The sequence below is a fragment of the Notolepis coatsorum genome (genome assembly GCF_963971535.1).
Source record: "Notolepis coatsorum genome assembly, chromosome: 12".
In the NCBI taxonomy this organism is placed as follows: Eukaryota; Metazoa; Chordata; class Actinopteri; order Aulopiformes; family Paralepididae; genus Notolepis; species Notolepis coatsorum.
Window position 1 is genome coordinate 59229612 of NC_140176.1, and position 18974 is coordinate 59248585.

An 18974-nucleotide genomic window follows, 5' to 3' on the forward strand; every position below is an offset into this window, starting at 1 on the left:
GTTCAACGAACGCGAGGCATTTCATTTCACCAACCCAGTGTGGAGTCAGACATGTCTGCAATGCAAGCCAAATGAAACCCTTCTAAGAACTTGTTTCTATAGTAAAGTTTGCATGTATCTTGTTCTGCCACTGCTGGAACTTCCTTTCCTGACTTTGAGTGAGGAGGGTGGCTTGATAGTTAGCCTAGTGACACACAGTCAAAAGAGGGCTTTCGTTTATTAATTTGTTTATACCCCTACTGGAGGTAGAACAAAACACAGCAATGTTTTTCCTATAGTGAATGAATGAATGAATGAATGAATGAATGAATGAATGAATGAATGAATGAATGAATGAATGAATGAATGAATGAATGAATGAATGAATGAATGAACAAGTTTATTTTTGAACATGTATTCTCCATATTCCTCCAAACAAATCACGGTATCTAGCTCCGTCAAACAGAACAATCATAACAACAACAAATTAAAAAAATTCAAAAATAACATTTGAAAAAACATTAAAAAAAAGGAATTATAAACAAAAAGTCAAGAGCAATGTATTTAGTTAGCAGACATGTCCAAAAAAGGAGTAGAGGGAAGCTAAGCGTATTGATCCCTACCCCCTTACATTTACATTTGTTCTTCCATTAATTTGACTAGATATAACATAATTTAGTATAATACAATATAGAATATACTTTTACTTATAAAAAAAACTTGATTCACTTGACAGCAGTGAATACAGTACAGCACTACATAACACAATATAACATAACTTTGTTTATCCTCATTACTCATTTCTGTATTTCTCTAATGTCTATTTTTTAAGCTGCTTTTAAAATTGTGCCATATGTTTACTCAGTTTGATGTATTCAGGTAAATTATTCCACAACTTCACTCCACAAACAGATATGCACATGCTTTTCAGCGTAGTGTGTAGTGTACCATTATTGTTTAAGATCCCCTCTCCCTCTTAAGTTATATTCTCCTTCCCTGTCTCTGAACCATTTTTTAATGTTGCTTGGGATTAGTTTGTATCTGGCTTTGTATACAATGAGGGCAGTTTTGAAATCAACTAGGTCCATACATTTCAATGTTTGTAGCTTTATAAATAAGTTATTTGTGTGTTCATAATATCCTACATTGTTGATTATTCTTATTGCTTTTTTTTGCATGGTGCATATTGGCTGTAGAGTGCTTTTGTAGGTATTACCCCACACCTCCGCACAGTAGTTCATATATGGTAGGAAGAGTGTACAGTACAGTGTATACAGTGTTTTTGGGTTTAGAATGTGTCTTCTTATATACTTAAATACTTGAGGTTTCCAGTTGAGTTTGTGGTCTATTATTACACCCAGAAATGTATTCTCAAATACCCTTTCCAGTTTAATACTATTAATCATTAGTTCAACCGGTGTGTTTTCTTATATCACGTTTACCAAATATCATGATTTTTTATTTTTTATTTTTAATTTTTTTATTTAATGATAATTTATTTGCATCAAACCACACTTTCAGCTTGGATAGCTCAGCTGCAACATTATTTAACATCATTTGCAGGTTCTCTCGCTCACAGAAGACATTTGTATCGTCAGCAAAAATTACATTTTTCAATATTTTAGACGTTACCTATATCATTTATATACAGTATGAATAGTTTCTGGCCCAGAATTGACCCTTGCGGCACACCACAGATTATGTTTGACTGAGTGGACCTGTACTCCCCCAACTGCACAAACTGTTGTCTTTGTTCTAATTAACTTTTTAACCATTTGAGCCCTACTCCTCTGATCCCATACCTTTCCAATTTTAGTAGCAGAATATCATGATTTATAGTGTCAAACGCCTTCTTCAGATCTATGAAGACCCCTATTGCAAACTTCTTATTATCAATTATGCTTGTCAGTTCTTCTACTAGGTCCATTAGTGCCAATGACGTTGAATGATTTGATCTAAATCCATATTGACTGTCTATAAGTAATGCGTGTTTATCAATGAAACTGTCCAATCGTGCAGCAAATAATTTTTCCATTATCTTTGAGAACTGGGAAAGGAGAGAAACCGGCCTGTAATTGGTGAATAGATTTGTCTCACCTGCTTTGAAGATCGGTATCACTTTTGCAGTTTTCATTTTGGTGGGGAAGGCACCCAGTTTGAATGAGAGGTTACATAATGCACTGGTCTGCTATGGCTATGATTACTTGTTATTAAGGTCATGTCAATGCCGTTCCAATCTGTTGATGTTTTATTCTTAAAATTGTTCACAGTATCAATAATTCCATATTTATCCGTATTTCTCAAGAAGATAGTACATGGGTTCCATTCTTCAAAATAATTAGAAACACCTCCCCCTTGTGGCGGGGTTATCTCCTCTGCCAGTTTGGGCCCCACATTAACAAATAATCTGTTGAACCCTTCTGCCACCTCATTTTTCTTACTTACTGACTTTCCCTCATCTATAAATTCATCTGGAAAGCCAGAACTAAGTCTCTAAGGTCTCCCATATATGAAAGGGATTCTTGTATGAAAACATTTAATAAAAAAATTGTTAAATTTATCTTATACACCCACACATACATGGGTTGACATGAAGCTTGAGTTGGGAGTTGAGACATATGCAGATTAATAATACAAGCTGTGAGAGATTTCAAAACTCAGGCCATCTACTGGCACCTAAAACCAACTCAGGCCATCTACTGGCACCTAAAACCAGAACAAATCTACTAAAATCCTGTGACTTACAGAGCTATCATGGAATGGAACTCATTGCCAAGCTACTTAAATAGAATCCAAAACCACTTTCAAGAACAAATTAAAATACCATCTACTAACGAGCATGCACTGAACCCTTATGGCATAGCGGTGAAAACCAATTGACTGTTAATTGTATTTTGGTTATGGCAGTGAGTGCTGCTCAGGAAGCACTATTTATTTTATTTTAATTATTTTATTTTAATACTTTATACTAATAAGTATCTTGTACAATATCATCCTTAACTGAGGATGAGATTGTTAATGATGTTGATAATGATGTAATTGATGATGTAATTGATAATATAATAATAATAATGCAGGACCTCTTTAGGGGGTCTTTAATCGGCATGCAATTGGAGCGGCACACACACACACGGGATACACACACACACACACACACATGCATAGACGCCTGGCCTTACGAGCATGCGGAGCAGCTGCTCTCCCACTATTGAATTTGGGGGAGCAAGGATATGATCTTGCTCCACCACTTTTTGATCATATGAAAAATATGATATACCCCCCCCCAATATATAAATCTAACCATAACTACGTAATTTCAATCAAATTAATAATACGCAATGACACTTAATAACACGTTTTTAAGTTTCCAAAGATTGCGAACCCCCCCCCCCCCCCCCCCTGCCCCATTATGGTTTGATCCAGTTCCTCCCATCTCCAGCGCGTAGACCTTGGCTCACACTGCCTCACAGCGCTGCAGTCTGGCTGCAGGAGTCAGTGTAAATATCAAAGCCCACAGAGTGTGTCATAATATTGGTGGCAGGCAGGCAGGCTTTTCCAGTAAGTTGTTCAAATAAAAGGATTATGTTAGACATAAGTTACTATTGAGTGGTAGTAGAACTTCTACGGTTCTACCACGCAATACATAAAAGTGTTTCATGGTCCCGAATTGCGATCTGGTCATACGGTTTCCTCGAATAAATAATAATAACGTTTTCCTCTCTGGTTGGCGTTAGCTTTAGTGCTAGCCGCTAGCTAACGTTATCTAGATATGTGGTGTGAGCTGGTCAGCTGGATGACGTTGACTTCATTTCCAAACGTTAACGCTATCGCTATCTATATGGCAGACGAGCAGGGCCGGATTAACGACGGCCGCGGCCCGTGGGCCTATAGTGACGAGGGGCCTCCTTTTTATTTTTTTTACTTTTTTTTTTTAATTTTTTTTTTGAGATCGATGTCATGATTGTGCACTGCAGACTCAGGGAGGAGGCAGAGAAGGAGAGAAAGAGACACAAGATTTACAGGTAATGGAAATATATCTTTTTTCTCTTTCTTATTAAAAACTTGGCCTATTTGAAATGAGATTGATTTAATAAAAATGAATGAGCGAAAAATCAATATACAGTGTATATACAGTATAATATATTATTATTATAGTAATTGGCTATCATACTGCAATATAAACTGAGTTTTATAGTGAAAAGAGCAGCTTTATTGGTCAAGATTGAAGGCTCTATATTGCAGGAAATTGCACGTACAGGTTCATTAAATTTAAAAAAAAGTCTGCCATGGAGGGGGTCGTGCCGGACCCCCTCCAAACCACCCATTGCCTGTCCAAAAAAAAAAAAAAAAAAAAAATTATAATAAAATAAAAAATTTAATAAAAATAATATTCTTGCACCCCCACTTTCAACTATAACTAGGCGGCCATGCACACATGCATTGTATTTTTCTCATTCGGTGATGCGATAGAGTCTCTGCGCCTAACCCATCCCTTCGTCCTTCCCCCCTTGGGCAGCTGGGAGCAGATAGGGCGTCAACGTGAGCCGCGCCCCGGGGACCAATCCAAGTGCTCCTGTCCGTCTTCGCCAAGGACGCCACAGCGTTAGCGATCTGTTGTTGTGCATGTTTTTCCATTGGGTTTATCTTATCGGGGGGAAACCCTTGCGAGCACGGGGAGAACATGCAAACGCCACACAGAAAGGCCTGGGAGATACCCCACCTGAGTACCTGGCATCATGGTAACCTGGGCCCTCATGTATCAACAATTCTTAGAAAGTGTTCTATTTTCGTACTTAAGCACAGCATTTAGAATGTGTGTACGCACAGAAATATTGGGATTTATCAACCGTGCGTACACAGGTCCTACGCTCCTCCGTGTTGATAAATACCATTAAGTTCTACGCTCCACACTTGTGCACGATTTTAAGTATTTGCATATAGCACCGCCCGTAATTAACCATATACGGTCATGAAACACCCCCATGAAATGTGGAAAAATGTACTAAGCTGAGAGAAGCGTGTTATGGGAGAAATACGTGACAAGCTGACAGACATGTACATGGTGATGTCGGATATGATATCTATTAAATTAAAGACCATATTAACTAATAAAGACCATGCTGGAATATGACTGCCTTTTTCCGTTTTGTTCGATTAATACCCAGGGATTAAAGTTCTCCTCAATTTTATTCCAAATCGCGACGGATTTTCCGTAAATTTTCTACCTGCTGCATATGATTTGCAATATTGATGCAGCCCGCCAAGATGCAGCAGTGCTGGTTAGCACCTACACAAAGATAGAGGGGCAAATCTACTCAGGTAGTGATGTAATCCTGTACCTGGATAACTCTCTGGCTGCCCCTCTGTTTCCAGATGCTGTTTGGCATCCAGACAGGAGGCTGGCAGCCCAAACAGCGGCTGCACCAGCATGTTGCTGCCCTGGATGACAAGTCGTATGCTTGTGCAGCTCAGAGTGCTGCAGCTGCCAACAACATAGCTCTGCAGTCCTCTGCAATGGCGACGGGAAAATACACGCTGAGCTCTGGGGAGCTGGAGACAATGGCCAAGGCTTATGGCACAATTTTCTCCCTGACCCAGATGTAGGCAGTAGCCACTGGCAGAGTCATGGCATGGTCCATGATGACCTAGTGTCAGCGTTGGCTGTCGCAGACCACAGAAGACCAGGGCCCTCATTCATCAACGTGACGTAGAAAATGTTCTATTTCCATACTTAAGCACAGAATTTAGAATATGTGCACGCACAAAAGAAACGGGATTGATCACACGTGCGTACACAGGTCCTACGCACACCTGTCTTGATAAATATGACTTTGATCCTACGTTTGAGCTCGTGCACTGTTTTAAGTATTTGCATACCAGAACCGCCCCGATTAACCATATACGGTAATGGACCACCCCCAAGAAATGTGGAAAAATGGACTAAGCCGAGGGAAGCGTGTTATGTGACAGGCTGACAGACGTGTACACGTACGGTGATGTCGGATATGATATCTATTAACCATTGCTGCCTGGGCAGCGCAAACACTAATAAAGACCGTGCTGGAATATGACTGCCTTTTCCCGTTTTGTTTGATTAATACCCAGGGATTAAAGTTCTCCTCAATTTTATTCCAAATCGCGACGGATTTTCCGTCAATTTTCTACCTGCTGCATATGATTTCTAGAGGCATACAATCTATTTTGATGTCAGTATTGGGTAGCCTATATAAACAATAATACGAGAGCATATACAAGAACAATGAATCTCACTGCCATGTATGATGTAGCCTATACGCCATGTGTAGCCTGCCTATATGTGATCAATACAAACTTGAACTTGAATTCCATCATGTCTGTGTGTGGGTCACTGCGGGAACTCACAAGGCTGTTGTCACAATGTAAATAAGAACGTGCACTGAAAAGTTACAGTATGTAGTTGGTTGATTATTTGTATGACAGTCAGTAAACCCTTGCAAAAAGTATCCGTTTTATTTAATGAATTGAAAACATGCAGCATGCCTTTCCTCCCGGCATGCAGCAACAACATGTATCAGGCAAATGCGCATCGCAACATTGACTGAGTGGAATCCCTTTCTATTCACATAACTGCATTTGTGATGGAGCTTTGACAGCTACAGTAACAGTCTATTGCTCGATCCATCTCCAATATCACGATGGACCGTGCCGGTGGCAAAGACCCGAGGGTGGAGAGGACTTGAATGAATTCCATCATCATATTTATATGTTGTGTCTGTCCACTATGTTTGTTACTTTGTTATTCCCCCCCCCTATCTATGTAAAGCGACCTTGGGTCTCTTGAAAGGCGCTATATAAAATGAAGCTATTATTATTATTATTATTATTATTATTATTATTATTATTATTATTATTATTATTATTATTATTATTATTATTATTATTATTATTATTATTATTATTATTATTATTATTGTTATTATTATTGTTATTATTATTATTATTATTATTATTATTATTATTATTATTATTATTATTATTATTATTATTATTATTATTATTATTATTATTATTATTATTATTATTATTATTATTATTATTATTATTATTATTATTATTATTATTATTATTATTATTATTATTATTATTATTATTATTATTATTATTATTATTATTATTATTATTATTATTATTATTATTATTATTATTATTATTATTATTATTATTATTATTATTATTATCACAGCTGTGCGGGAGCTCACAAATAGACTGTTAGTCTCAGTGAAGTTTCAACGGAGGTCATCTATTCTAACCAACAAATTGAAGTAGAAAGCATTTCGTGACCAATCTTATTTGGAAACATGACACAAAATAATTCGCTTTTTATTTGAAACAATATTTAATCACGTTTGGAGGTTGGTGTTCTGTGTCTGAACCCCCGTGCCAAACAAGCAGGCCAACCTCTTGTTCGCGTATGAGCCCGTTATAATTACACTACTGTCGCTATTTTACAATGAACTATAATGAATTACGGGTCATACAGAAGTTGAACACGCCAGTGTTGAAACTAATGCACGGAAGCTTATTTCCGCGTTGAAACTAATGCATGAACTGAGCAGCGCATATGCCGTAGTAACGATATTCTACCACTGGGCGTCAGCTAAGCACGCTCAGAGCTGTGCGTACACATAAGCACGAAGTCAAGTTCAAGTTGAAATTGATGAATCCCACACTTTGCTTAGAAATGGTCGTACGCACAGGTTAAGCACATATATGTGCGTAAGTCACGTTGATGAATGAGGGCCCAGGCTCCTCAGCACCTCTCTGATGAAGGTCTTTTCACGCCCCACTTTGATGAGAGGGTGGCTGCCTTCCATACAGCAGAGGCATAGAGAGCCCACCTAGCCCGCCACTTTCAACAGTGGCCAGCTGAGTCTCATGCCTAACAGGGCTTAATCCGGGTGAAGATGGCCGCCTGCCAAATCCCAAAGGTTGCTCCCACAATATGTTTCTGTTATGTTAAAAGGAAATAAAGGAATATCTTCTAGAAAGAGCAATATTCCATTGAAACGTATACAGCATTTGCCAGTCACAAGTATATCCCCCTCTCTCTTTATTCCTCCTCTTGTAGCTGAGATCCGTTCTTTCTTGTTGGCAAAAGGTAATGCTCCAGGTCGGCACAACATTCAGCCCCAGGTGTGACTCTGGTAATTCAGAGTCACACTGGCCATGTCCTCTTGAAAGACAACTGACCTAGCCCCTCTCTCCCCAAAATGACTTCCACGCTGTCACCGTCACCAGTCTGGTGACGTCACTCATTCATTCCATGTCTCGAGAGTGGGTTGGATCTGCGTTCCCCGGTGCCTCCTCCCAGGTGGTGCCCTACCGTTACATACAGGCCTCCCATGGGTCAGACCGGTTCAGTCTGAGCAGACAGCAGTAGAGGCCGGGGTGACCTATTCAATGTTTAACACAGGGTAGCTTGCCATCAGAAAATCACACTGCAGGGTGAGATCTATGCAGTCTAGAACCATGGTTAGACAGAATGTTGAAGATAGGTCACAAATTGCTATTCGAGAGCCCTTACCCTCTGTTCAATGGAGTGAAACAGACTGTTATCAGACCAGGCGAAGACAGCTGCCATGTCAGCTGAGATACAGGAGTGTGTGTGTGCACATACGTTATCAAAGAAGGATCATCACCTTTGTCTTTCCACATAATAGGATGAAGGACATATACTCCCATTATTTCTTGGTTCCAAAGAAAAAGGGAGGGAAGAGACATATCTTGAACCTATGCTCATTCAATCAGTGAGGGAATTCAGAATGCTCAGAGTCAAAAAGCTGCTGTGTTCTGGCAGGCTGGGAGATTCACATCTATATCAGCACTGCTGCCTCAGAGCATGAAGGTCCTGGGTTCGAACCCGGGCCGGAGGCTTTTCTGTGTGGAGTTTGCATGGGTGTGTTTGCGTGGGTTTCCTCCGGGGACTCCGGTTTCCTCCCACCCCAAAATACATGCATGTTAGGCAGGGACTATGGATGAAAACTAGCTTATTAGCTAACTCTGGCACATTTGCATTGATGTGGAAACTGAAAGTGTTGATTGATGTGCATTGTCTCTGAGTAATAATAAATAAAATAAACACATAAATAAAAAAGTAAAATACATATATGTGGTTCACGTCTATATACTTGAAAGACCTTACATGCCTTATATGCCTTTGTTTCAACCCCACAGGAAGTTTCTTCACTTTGCCTTCCGGGGAATAGCTTACAAGTACCAGAGAATGCCATTTGCAGTACGTTTTACAAATGCATGGATATGTCATTAGGACTGTTATGTCACCAGGGAATAAGGATTATTTTCTACCTGGAAGACATTCTGGTTATCTGTCACTCAAAAGGAAGGGGTGACATGGCAGACCAGACAGCTGCCTCTGCTGGCCTTTGCAATCATGGAAAAAGAGCTGACTTCCCCAGAGGTCATCAGAACCATTCAGAACACTCGAGCTCCTTGCACTATACCGTCATAATATGCCGGAAAGTGGCTCATGTTCCAGAAATGGTGTGGTGAGAGAAACACTGACATAATTTCTTGATTATCTCCATCTCTAGCCATCACTGCTTGTCACAAGGCCACAAGCCATTATTTTGCCACCCTCTTTTAAAGAGCTCCCTTCAGGGAGCAAGTCAAATAAAGCCCATAATTTGTCCTCCACCTACTGTGTCCAGTGCACGCGCTATGGTAGTCTCCAACCTGCGCCTTTCTCACTGGCCATTTGAAGGCATTTCCTTTGCCTGCACTAAAGCGGGCCGAACACCTCTGGTCAAGATCAGAGCCCACTCCACCAGGGTAGTGGCCACCTCATCAGTCCTTTTTGGAGGTTTATCAGTGGAACACGTCTTGCTCTTGGTGTTTCCCTGACTGCCCAAACCCATTTTGTCATGGGTGATAATGTAATTATAACGTGTTGCTGTAGGTTGCAATGGTGTCATTGGGGGCCAAACACGTAATATTACGCATTTCACCACCAACGCTTAAGCGCCAAACACGTAATAAAAAATTAAATAAAAATAGATCCATTGATATTTTTCTAACATTACATAAACATTTTACATTTTACTAAAATAATATGCCAACTACCACCACAAGACGTCCATAACTCACGGGACAAGACAATGGTGTATGGGGGGAGCTGTATTCGCTCTTGATTGGTCTGGTCAATTTTGGTTGCACTAAGGCAATCTTTATTCGTCTGACAGCTTATATGTTGTCCATTTCAACCAGCGTCTGTCGTATGTCTTGGCTTTCGTTCTCAGAAAAAATGTTATTTTCTCCATAGAGTTCTCGGAAAAAAGTTTATTTCCTCCACTATTCCCTTCCATGTTTCTTTATCTGGAAAGGCCTCCTTGAGCCAGCTCTTTGTGATGGCCTTTTTCCCGGCAATTGTCATGATTTTGAACAGGTATAAGTCTTCATTGTGGATAGTCTCCTCGGTGATCAGTCGTATGGGGAATTCGTAACTTAGAATTGTATACATTTCCTGGGTAACACTCTTCCAAAATGGTTGCACTTTATTACATAACCAAAATATGTGAGAGTGGTTGGCATTCATCTGTCCACACTGTCTCCAGCAGGGTTGTTACCCTCCTAAAGCGTATCTCAGCTGGGTGGCATAGTAGTATTCCTTTAAATTACTGTATTTATTTACTGTATATTTTATTCCATTTTTATTATATTTACTCTACTTTTATCTTAGGCAACTTGATTTGATTTGTTTTATTATTCTTATTCGTGACCTGTTCTGTCTAAATGTTCAAATGTTTAAATGTTGAGCGATTTGCATTAGTTTAGAGAATGTCAGGTTTGGATTTTGGAGGTATATAATAATGTCGTCCGTGAAAAGGCCTATCTGTGTTCACCCCTCGCTATCTGGATGCCCTTTATGTCTTTACTTTCTCTAATGGCCTGGGCCAATGGTTCCACAAAAATCGCGAAGAGGCCGGGGCTGGCACAACATCCCTGGCACGTCCCTCTGAATAGTTTGAATCTGTCCGACAGGTGACCGTTAATCTTTACTCTGGCATTTGGGTTGTCATATAGAGCTTTTATACAGCTGATGAATTGGTCTTCGAATCCAAATCTTTCTAATACTCTAAACAGGAAGGACCATCTGACCCGGTCGAAAGCCTTCCCCGCACTGCTGGGAGTTGTTGTTTTTCCACCTGCTCTATCACGTGTAGGGTGCGCCTGACGTTGTCCTGTGTCTGTCTACCTATTATGAATCCCGTCTGGTCTTCATGAATCAGATCAGGCAGGATGTCTTCCATTCTCCTATAGATGTGAACAGCTTGTAATCCCTGTTTAGCATTGATATGGGATGGTATGATTCGCAATATTCTTTATGCTTCCCTTCCTTTGGTATGACAGAGATCACAGCCTCTTTCCAGGATGGGGGGGCCTCTGCCTTTTCAAGTGTCCAATTGAAAGATTCTAACATTACTGTGGCCAAGTCTTCTTTAAATATTATATACCACTTGTTTGGGAACCCGTCACTCCCTGGAGTTTTGTTTGCTTTCAGTTTTCCAATGGCTATATCTAGTTTCTTCTTTCGTGATGGGGGAGATTAAGGCTCTGTCCTCTATTTATCCTATACTCGGGAGGTCTACGGATGATAAGAACTGTAAAATGTCTCCCTCATTTTCCATCTCGGGTTGTGAGTATAGCTTCTCGTAGTATTCTTTGAATATACGTTGAATTTTGTTGGGTTCATAAGTCGCTTCCTCTGATTGGGGTTCCCTAATCTTGTGTATAAAGTGCCTGTTTTGTTGGTCCCTGAGGCGTTTTGCAAGAATTTTGGTTGCCCTTGGTCCCGATTCGTAAAAGGTTTGTTTTGCAAATCTCATTTTATTTTCTAGTTATTCTCTGCCCATCTCTTCTAGCTGTTTCTTTATTCCCATCATCTGGTCCCTTGTGGCCTCCCCCTCCCCTCCCTGTACTTGCTTCTCAAGTTTTCTCAGGTCCCTCTGTAGTTTGTCATATCTTAATCGCCTGTTCTTATTTAGGTAAGCCGTCTTTGAGATTAGGTACCCTCTCATAATCGCTTTGATTGTGTCCCATATGATGGTCGGGTTCACATGGCTGTTCACGTTGTTTTTAATAGATTCTGTTATTTCCTTCCTGATCTGATTCACGACGTCCTCATTATTTAAAATTCCCACATTTAGCCTCCAGAGTGTGTCTCGTTGTCTGTTGTTCAGGTGTATATTCAGACCCTATGTCAATTTTACCAAACCTGAAACATGTGTCTGTAACAATCACAGTGGCTTACTTTACCGGACATAAACCAAGCGTTTTGTAACGATCTAGACAGTAACTAATAGACAGTCTCCTCCCCACCGCATGTATATATTCTCTCCCCACCGTATGTATATTTCTCTCCCACCCACCCACCCCCTCCTAATGTACAGTCCCCTCCCCATCATATGTATATACTCTGTCAGGATCTAGGGGTAACAGTACTGTATATTTGCATATCGTATATGTCACAAATGTAACATTACTAAATACCTGTATGTCATGTATGTCCCTATGCCATAAATGTCATGTATGTTGTGTATGTCATAAATGTCACTATGCATTGAAAATGGGGGACCCTGATGTAAACAAGACAAACGTCTTTCTCTGGTCTGCATCCCTTTAACAATTGTGTGTATTGAGCCGTACTGTATTGTACCCATTCTGCAATCTGTTAAATAAAGTTGCCATTCATTCATTCAACAAAAACACTTTTCTCAGTGACACTGGTTTAAAGGAATTCAACATCAATATATCATTGTAAATGCAATGCCCATACAGGATACAGCAGAAACCTGATGAGACCAATGAGAATGAAAGATAATTTATGGGATTGCAACAAGGCCGTTGGTAGCCTCTATTTCGTATTGATCTTGTGTGGCAACAAATCTACAGTTCAGCTGAACTGCATTACGGAGAACACTTTTTTACAGAAAAAGCATTTAACGCTTTTTCAACTAAAATAACTCCACATTCAGAGAGTTGTTTTCCCTCTCCAAGTGTCTTTAAAAAAATGTGGGAAGGTGCTGAAAAGCGGGAACAAACAGCAATATATCCTTTTCAACAGCAAGTAATGGTGTTTATGGGACATGTGTCTTGTGATAATTAGGCTACCAATTGTTTCATGTGTTTACTGTAATTATAGCAAGGTATCTTCATTTATATAATAATGATATATCATCATTTTATGTTGTTCTCCTTGTAGTAACATGAAAGCATTTCCTTTTTCACAAAATGTATCATCACACCGGCACATTAATCCATTTAATCGAACACTATTATTTAAAAGTCAGTAATAAAGACAAATGTATGTAAATATTCCAATAAGGTCTACTTTAATTTCAACCTGATTCAACTACAGTCTACTATTTCCATAGTGAAATGTATCAATAATCAATATATTAACATTACGTAGCAGTACTTTTACTCAAGTGACTTTTCTCTGCCATTATGTCAATATTCTTCCAACCACTGATAATGTGTAATTTTCTTTAGTTTGGGACACCTCGTAAGATCTAATGAGGTAACTCCCTGACTATGCTACATCAAACAGGTTGATTCAGCCCAACCACATGTTTCCAACAGGCCCCATTGGTGGTGCTATGACAATTACTGGCAGAGTTACTACAAAGTGAACATTCAGCATAGATATACATATTTCCACTTATTTGAGGTATTTAGGTCTACATTTCCTGCTTGCATGAAGATATGTACATCTGTCCTATGGGAATACTACTAGAAGGTCACGTTTGAAAGCTCTCCGAGCTTGTATTATTAATCTACACAAGTTTAATAATAGTACCTCCCAACTCCCATTATGGCCAGGCTTTATTTCCGCTCTTTTTTTTCTGTTTTGGATGTAAAAATGTTTGTAAAAATGGATGTAAAAATGTTTGCACTAGAATACTTTGTATATGGGAGATTTCATACATGAATGATGAGGGAAAAACATTGTTGTGTTTTTGTTCTACCTCCGGTAGGGGTATCTCCAAATTTAGTTTTGGGTGGGCATTGTCACGGGCAGACTCACGCATTAACATGTGTGGCAGGAACGGTACTGTGTGGAGGAAACCGCAGCTGGCTGGGCCTTCCATCATGTCCCCTGCTCCCCTGTGTTCTCCGTGCTGAATTACAATGCCCACAACATGCAGAGTCAGCGCCAGCAAAACAACCAATCTGACGTGTCCAAGCTCCCGCCGCATATGGAGAGAGAGAGAGGGAAAAATGGCCATTAAGCGTTTCCCCCGGAATATCAGTGAAAGGATTTTCAAAGCTCGACACAGAGTGACGATTTTTTCCCCCCAATGCGTTCGACGACGGCACCGCATGGCACCGGGTTGCTTTGTTGTTGTCGCTTCTCCATCACTAATATTTACTGTGGGGAAATTCCTCCCCCCCCCCCCCCCCCCGAGATAAAGCCAATTGCTATTCAGAACGGAATCACTTCTCACTGTACATGTTATTAACTCATACTGAAGCGCTGTTCATGTTAACCAACAACATGAACGTTGTTCATGTAAACCAACGACAAAAACAGGCAAGCAATCCATTTCATTTGCACACACACACACACACACACACACACACACACACACACGCACGCACGCACGCATGCACGCACGCACGCACGCACGCACGCACGCACGCACGCACGCACACACACACACACACACACACACACACACACACACACACACACACACACAGAACAAAAGTACACACAGACACATACAAGTTATATATATTGCACTTTGGTAGGCCTATTAACATTTAATAGAATCTGGTGAGGGGCCTCTCAAACAAAAGATGTATTTATTTTGCGAACACTGAGTACTAGTGTTACATTGTACTTCCCCCTGTCTCTCCCTCAGCCAGAAAACAATGGCTTTCCTGAGAGCATCCTCTCTCTACAAATTCCTCCCTTGACCCCCTAAGGGGTTGGTTATGGTCCGGATAGAGTAGATGGCGGCGCTAAGCAATACAGCGGGTGATATCAGCACTCTATAACTCTACTGTGGTTACATTAGCTTTTATGGTCTCGGCCCGACGTGCTCAGATAACTGAGTGCGATGTTTGCTGCAAAAGCATATGTGGAGCAGAGAGTTTCTCCCAGGAAACCTGGGAGTTACGGTTGGTGCGAGATTCTACTTTATGCTGACAAGTACCAACACTGCAGGCACGTGAGCTATAGGGACACCAGCGATACCACTTCATTACTGCTGGTACTGATCCAAATATGCATGCATATCTCTATCCATGTTACCAGCCATGCACGTTCATACCTGTTTTGGGATCCACAGAGAAATATGGCTGTCCTTGTAGAATGCTGTAGACTATTCTGGCACTATTTCCATATGTGGGGTCGTCGGCGTCGGTGGCAGTGACTTGGTACACAGATGTCCCTATGAATGAAAACAGCAGTTATTAAACATCAACATGACTATTTGATGGGTGGGGTTGTTTTTATTTTGAGCAGCCTATTATATGTGTAACCCTATTTATTGTTGTCCAAAATTAATTAACCCAACGTTACTGTCTTTCAGAGGCTCAGTTTTAAAGCTAGAGTGAAGATACTGGTATCATGTAAAACTAAGCTGTGGGAATCTACCAGGTACCAAGCATGTTATGCTAGCTCGTTGGGAAGGGAGCTAAACAATGCTCCACATTTTGGCAACATTTTGGCGAGGGGAAAAAACAGCATGGGCATTTAAGGGTTATTTTATTCTCCTTGTTAATGTGGAGTTGAGTAAAATCAAGCCGGCAAAACGCACTGAGAGTCCAGCATCTCTATGGTTACACGATAGCAGTGGATGGGTGATTTAATTTTTCTCCTCATGAACCATGTATGTCACACTGAGTGCCCTCAATCCGTGCCCACCTTGTATCTAAAACTGGAAACTTATCAAACGGTTAGTAGTTATTTTGTAATTACTGTAATAACAGTCATAACAGATTCATCATGTAATGTGCCCACTCACGATGCCTCACATTGCGCCGTAATTCATTCGGTACCATTTCAATTTCAAAAGCATTGCATTTGATAGTTACCCGACTCATCAAAAGGGTTAAACACATTTAAAGGCAACATCAATAATGCATTGTCCCAAGCCCTAGCCTAACCTTCACCCCACGACAACAGTAAAAAAAAAAACACCTGTGATGAAATGTGGAAATTAAATGTTTATGATACACAGTGACATTTCTTTTCCACTCAGCCCTCTGTGGCAGATCAACCTTTCCTATTACAACCCCAGTCACATATCCCATCATATTCTCACCCCCAGCTTGTCCGCCTATACTTTCATCACCTCCTATTGGCTGCAATCCATCTATCTCCTTGGTCCTAAATTGACTCATTGCTTTGGCCAAAGAACATAATGCGCTCCCTGAAAATGGGATTACAGCCACCAGGCGTCTCTTTATTCGGCTTCGGTGAAAAGGTAACCTTGCTCAAGGGGAAAAATGCCACCGTCTATACTTTTTGTGAGAATCAACACCCCTGCCACATCTCGGAAGTTTCTAAACTTTCATTTGGTGGTGGGAATTAATGATTTGTTTGAACCAATAACCCCAAATAATCCCCTTGTATACTACGATGATAAAAGTGGCCGGATTAGTTGGCCACTAAATAAGTCTTGTCATTCTAGAACTCCAGATTTACAGGTGGGGTAAGCACTTTTTCTTCTTTTTTTAGAACCATTTTGGTCATATTTACGAAAAGTATCTTCACACCCCAACAGCTACCAATAAATCAAATGTTCTGAGAACCAAATCTCAGAATCCAGGGCCCTCATTTATCAATGCTGCGTAGGCACAGATATGTGCGTAAACCGTGCGTACGATAATTTCTAAGCTCGGACCGTGCGTACATGTCACCAAGCGGTAGAATAGGAAGACTGCAGACGGACGGGATAAGCTTTCATGCATTAGAGTTCCAACAAAGACGTGTTCGGGGGGTCATCCCTATGTTCCCCGGGTCCTATGTTCCCCGGGTTCTATGTTCCCCGCTTTTAAAAAAAAAAGAAAGGGTCCTATGTTCCCCACTCCCGAAATAAAGGTTCTATGTTCCCCGGTCCCGCATGCTCCCGAACAAAAAAAGGGTTCTATGTTCCCCGCTGAAATAAAGGTCCTATGTTCCCCGGGTCCTATGTTCCCCGGTAGCGATAAAGGCTTGCCAAATGCTGAAATAAAGGTCATATGTTCCCCGGGTCCTATGTTCCCCGCTCCGTAGCGTTTCAGACACACAAACTTTTCAACTTTCAAACTTAAACGGTGTGCTCCCAGCGCACGTACCGGCAGTGATCTACAGCAGTGGTTTTCAACCAGTGGTAAAATATGCTTAAAAGATAGCCACTTATACTATTTTGAGAAGATAATTCATCTGTATCGCAACAGAGTCACGGATCTGGTCGGGGCAGGTAGCATTATGTCGGGAACATTTTAATGAAATAAACAAATGTGAATTAAATCATTTAAAACGAAGTTTAGCCTATTAAGTCGTTTTAGAAGCCTATACTAGCCATGTACGTATTTTAACTCTTGCTCCGTGGACGACTGGCTGCGAGGACTGCGAGGAGGAGGGGGAATTGCAACCACTGTGTACAAGCAAGCAAAACTTTGACCGAGTTGGGTTAATGATGCCATAATTCTCTGCTGTGCTTTTAGGCACACACACACGCATTGAGTGTTGCATCATGCCAATTAAAGACCTCCGCGACAGACAGGTCCTGCTGCATACACGCCATGACCGAAGGAAAACACAAAACAGCCCGCGCGCCACTCACACGCCATGCACGGGAATGCAACACCTATTTATGTTTAATATATCTTATGACCAAGGCACACGTTAACCCTTTCATTGCAGTAGACGGCTGTAACCAGAAAAGTCAAGTCATTAATCCTCATCTTCGTCTTCTTCCTGCATACTAAAACCACCAAAGTCCTCATCTTCAGTGTCGGAAACGAACAGGCTCAGGGTGGCTTCGTCAGCCACTCTCCTCTCTCCTTCGTTGTTGTTCTCAAAACCAACAAACTCCTCTTCGTCACTGTCGGAATCGAACAGCCTCTGAAGGGCCTCAGCTGTGGCGGCGTCCTCCTCTTCATCATGCAGCAGTCCAGCCTTCCGGAACCCGTTGGTTAATTAATTGCATTGTTACTGTTCACATGTGTGGTGCCGTCGTCGCCGTCACAGTCATATTTAAGTAAGGATAGTTTGAATGACACTTCAGCACCAAGGCGCTGTCCACCTGGCGAGAAATAAGCCAATAGTATCCAGCTGCACAGCCGGAGAGCAACGCTCTGAGGGCCATGAACATAGCAGCAAATGACAGCATCCTCCCATTAGACTTCATATCAATAAGGTTTGACAACTTCATATCAATAGGGTTTAGCTTTGTCAACAACACAGGGAAGTTCTACAAACAGGCCAGATGATGTATACATATAGTAAATCAACTATACTTCATAACATGTATTTTAATTTAATTTTTTGCTCACACAATATCTTGAATGAATGAATGCTTTTATTTATTTCGAACATAAATAAAAAACAAATGAAATAAATATATTTTTTATAAAACAATGAAGTAATAAACAGATTAAAAAACAAACAAGCAAAACAGTAATGTTCGTTATAATTGATTTATAAAAAATAAAAATAAAGTTTGGTCAACGACCGGCCCACTACTAGGCTGGGAGTGACAGAACAGCAGTCACAGCGCGGCCCTGAGAGCGTTGCTCTCCGGCTGTGAAGCTGGACCCTTCTCAAATAAGCACGGAAAAGACGTCACTCGCCACTTAAAGAAATCAAAAGCGTGTATTTAACAACCTCAAAAATGTTCGAAACACGTTTTATATTAACTTAATAAATCTACACCCTCACACAACTCGCTTTTTCGGGAGTAGCGGGGAACATAGGACCTTTTTTTAGTCGCGACGTGTAT

At 40.7% G+C, this 18974-nt stretch overlaps 1 protein-coding gene across 1 annotated transcript in view; it reads right to left on the reverse strand.

Moving 5' to 3' along the window:
* The window catches only part of LOC311237669 (cadherin-18-like), a gene marked incomplete at its 5' end in the record, with an annotated part of 233837 nt that overhangs the window by 144836 nt on the left and 70027 nt on the right, over nucleotides 1–18974 (reverse strand). Inside the window, one exon of the mRNA XM_084325635.1 lies at nucleotides 15315–15434. Within this exon, the coding sequence (XP_084181761.1) occupies nucleotides 15315–15434 (120 nt within the window). The remainder of the gene's footprint in view (nucleotides 1–15314; nucleotides 15435–18974) is intronic.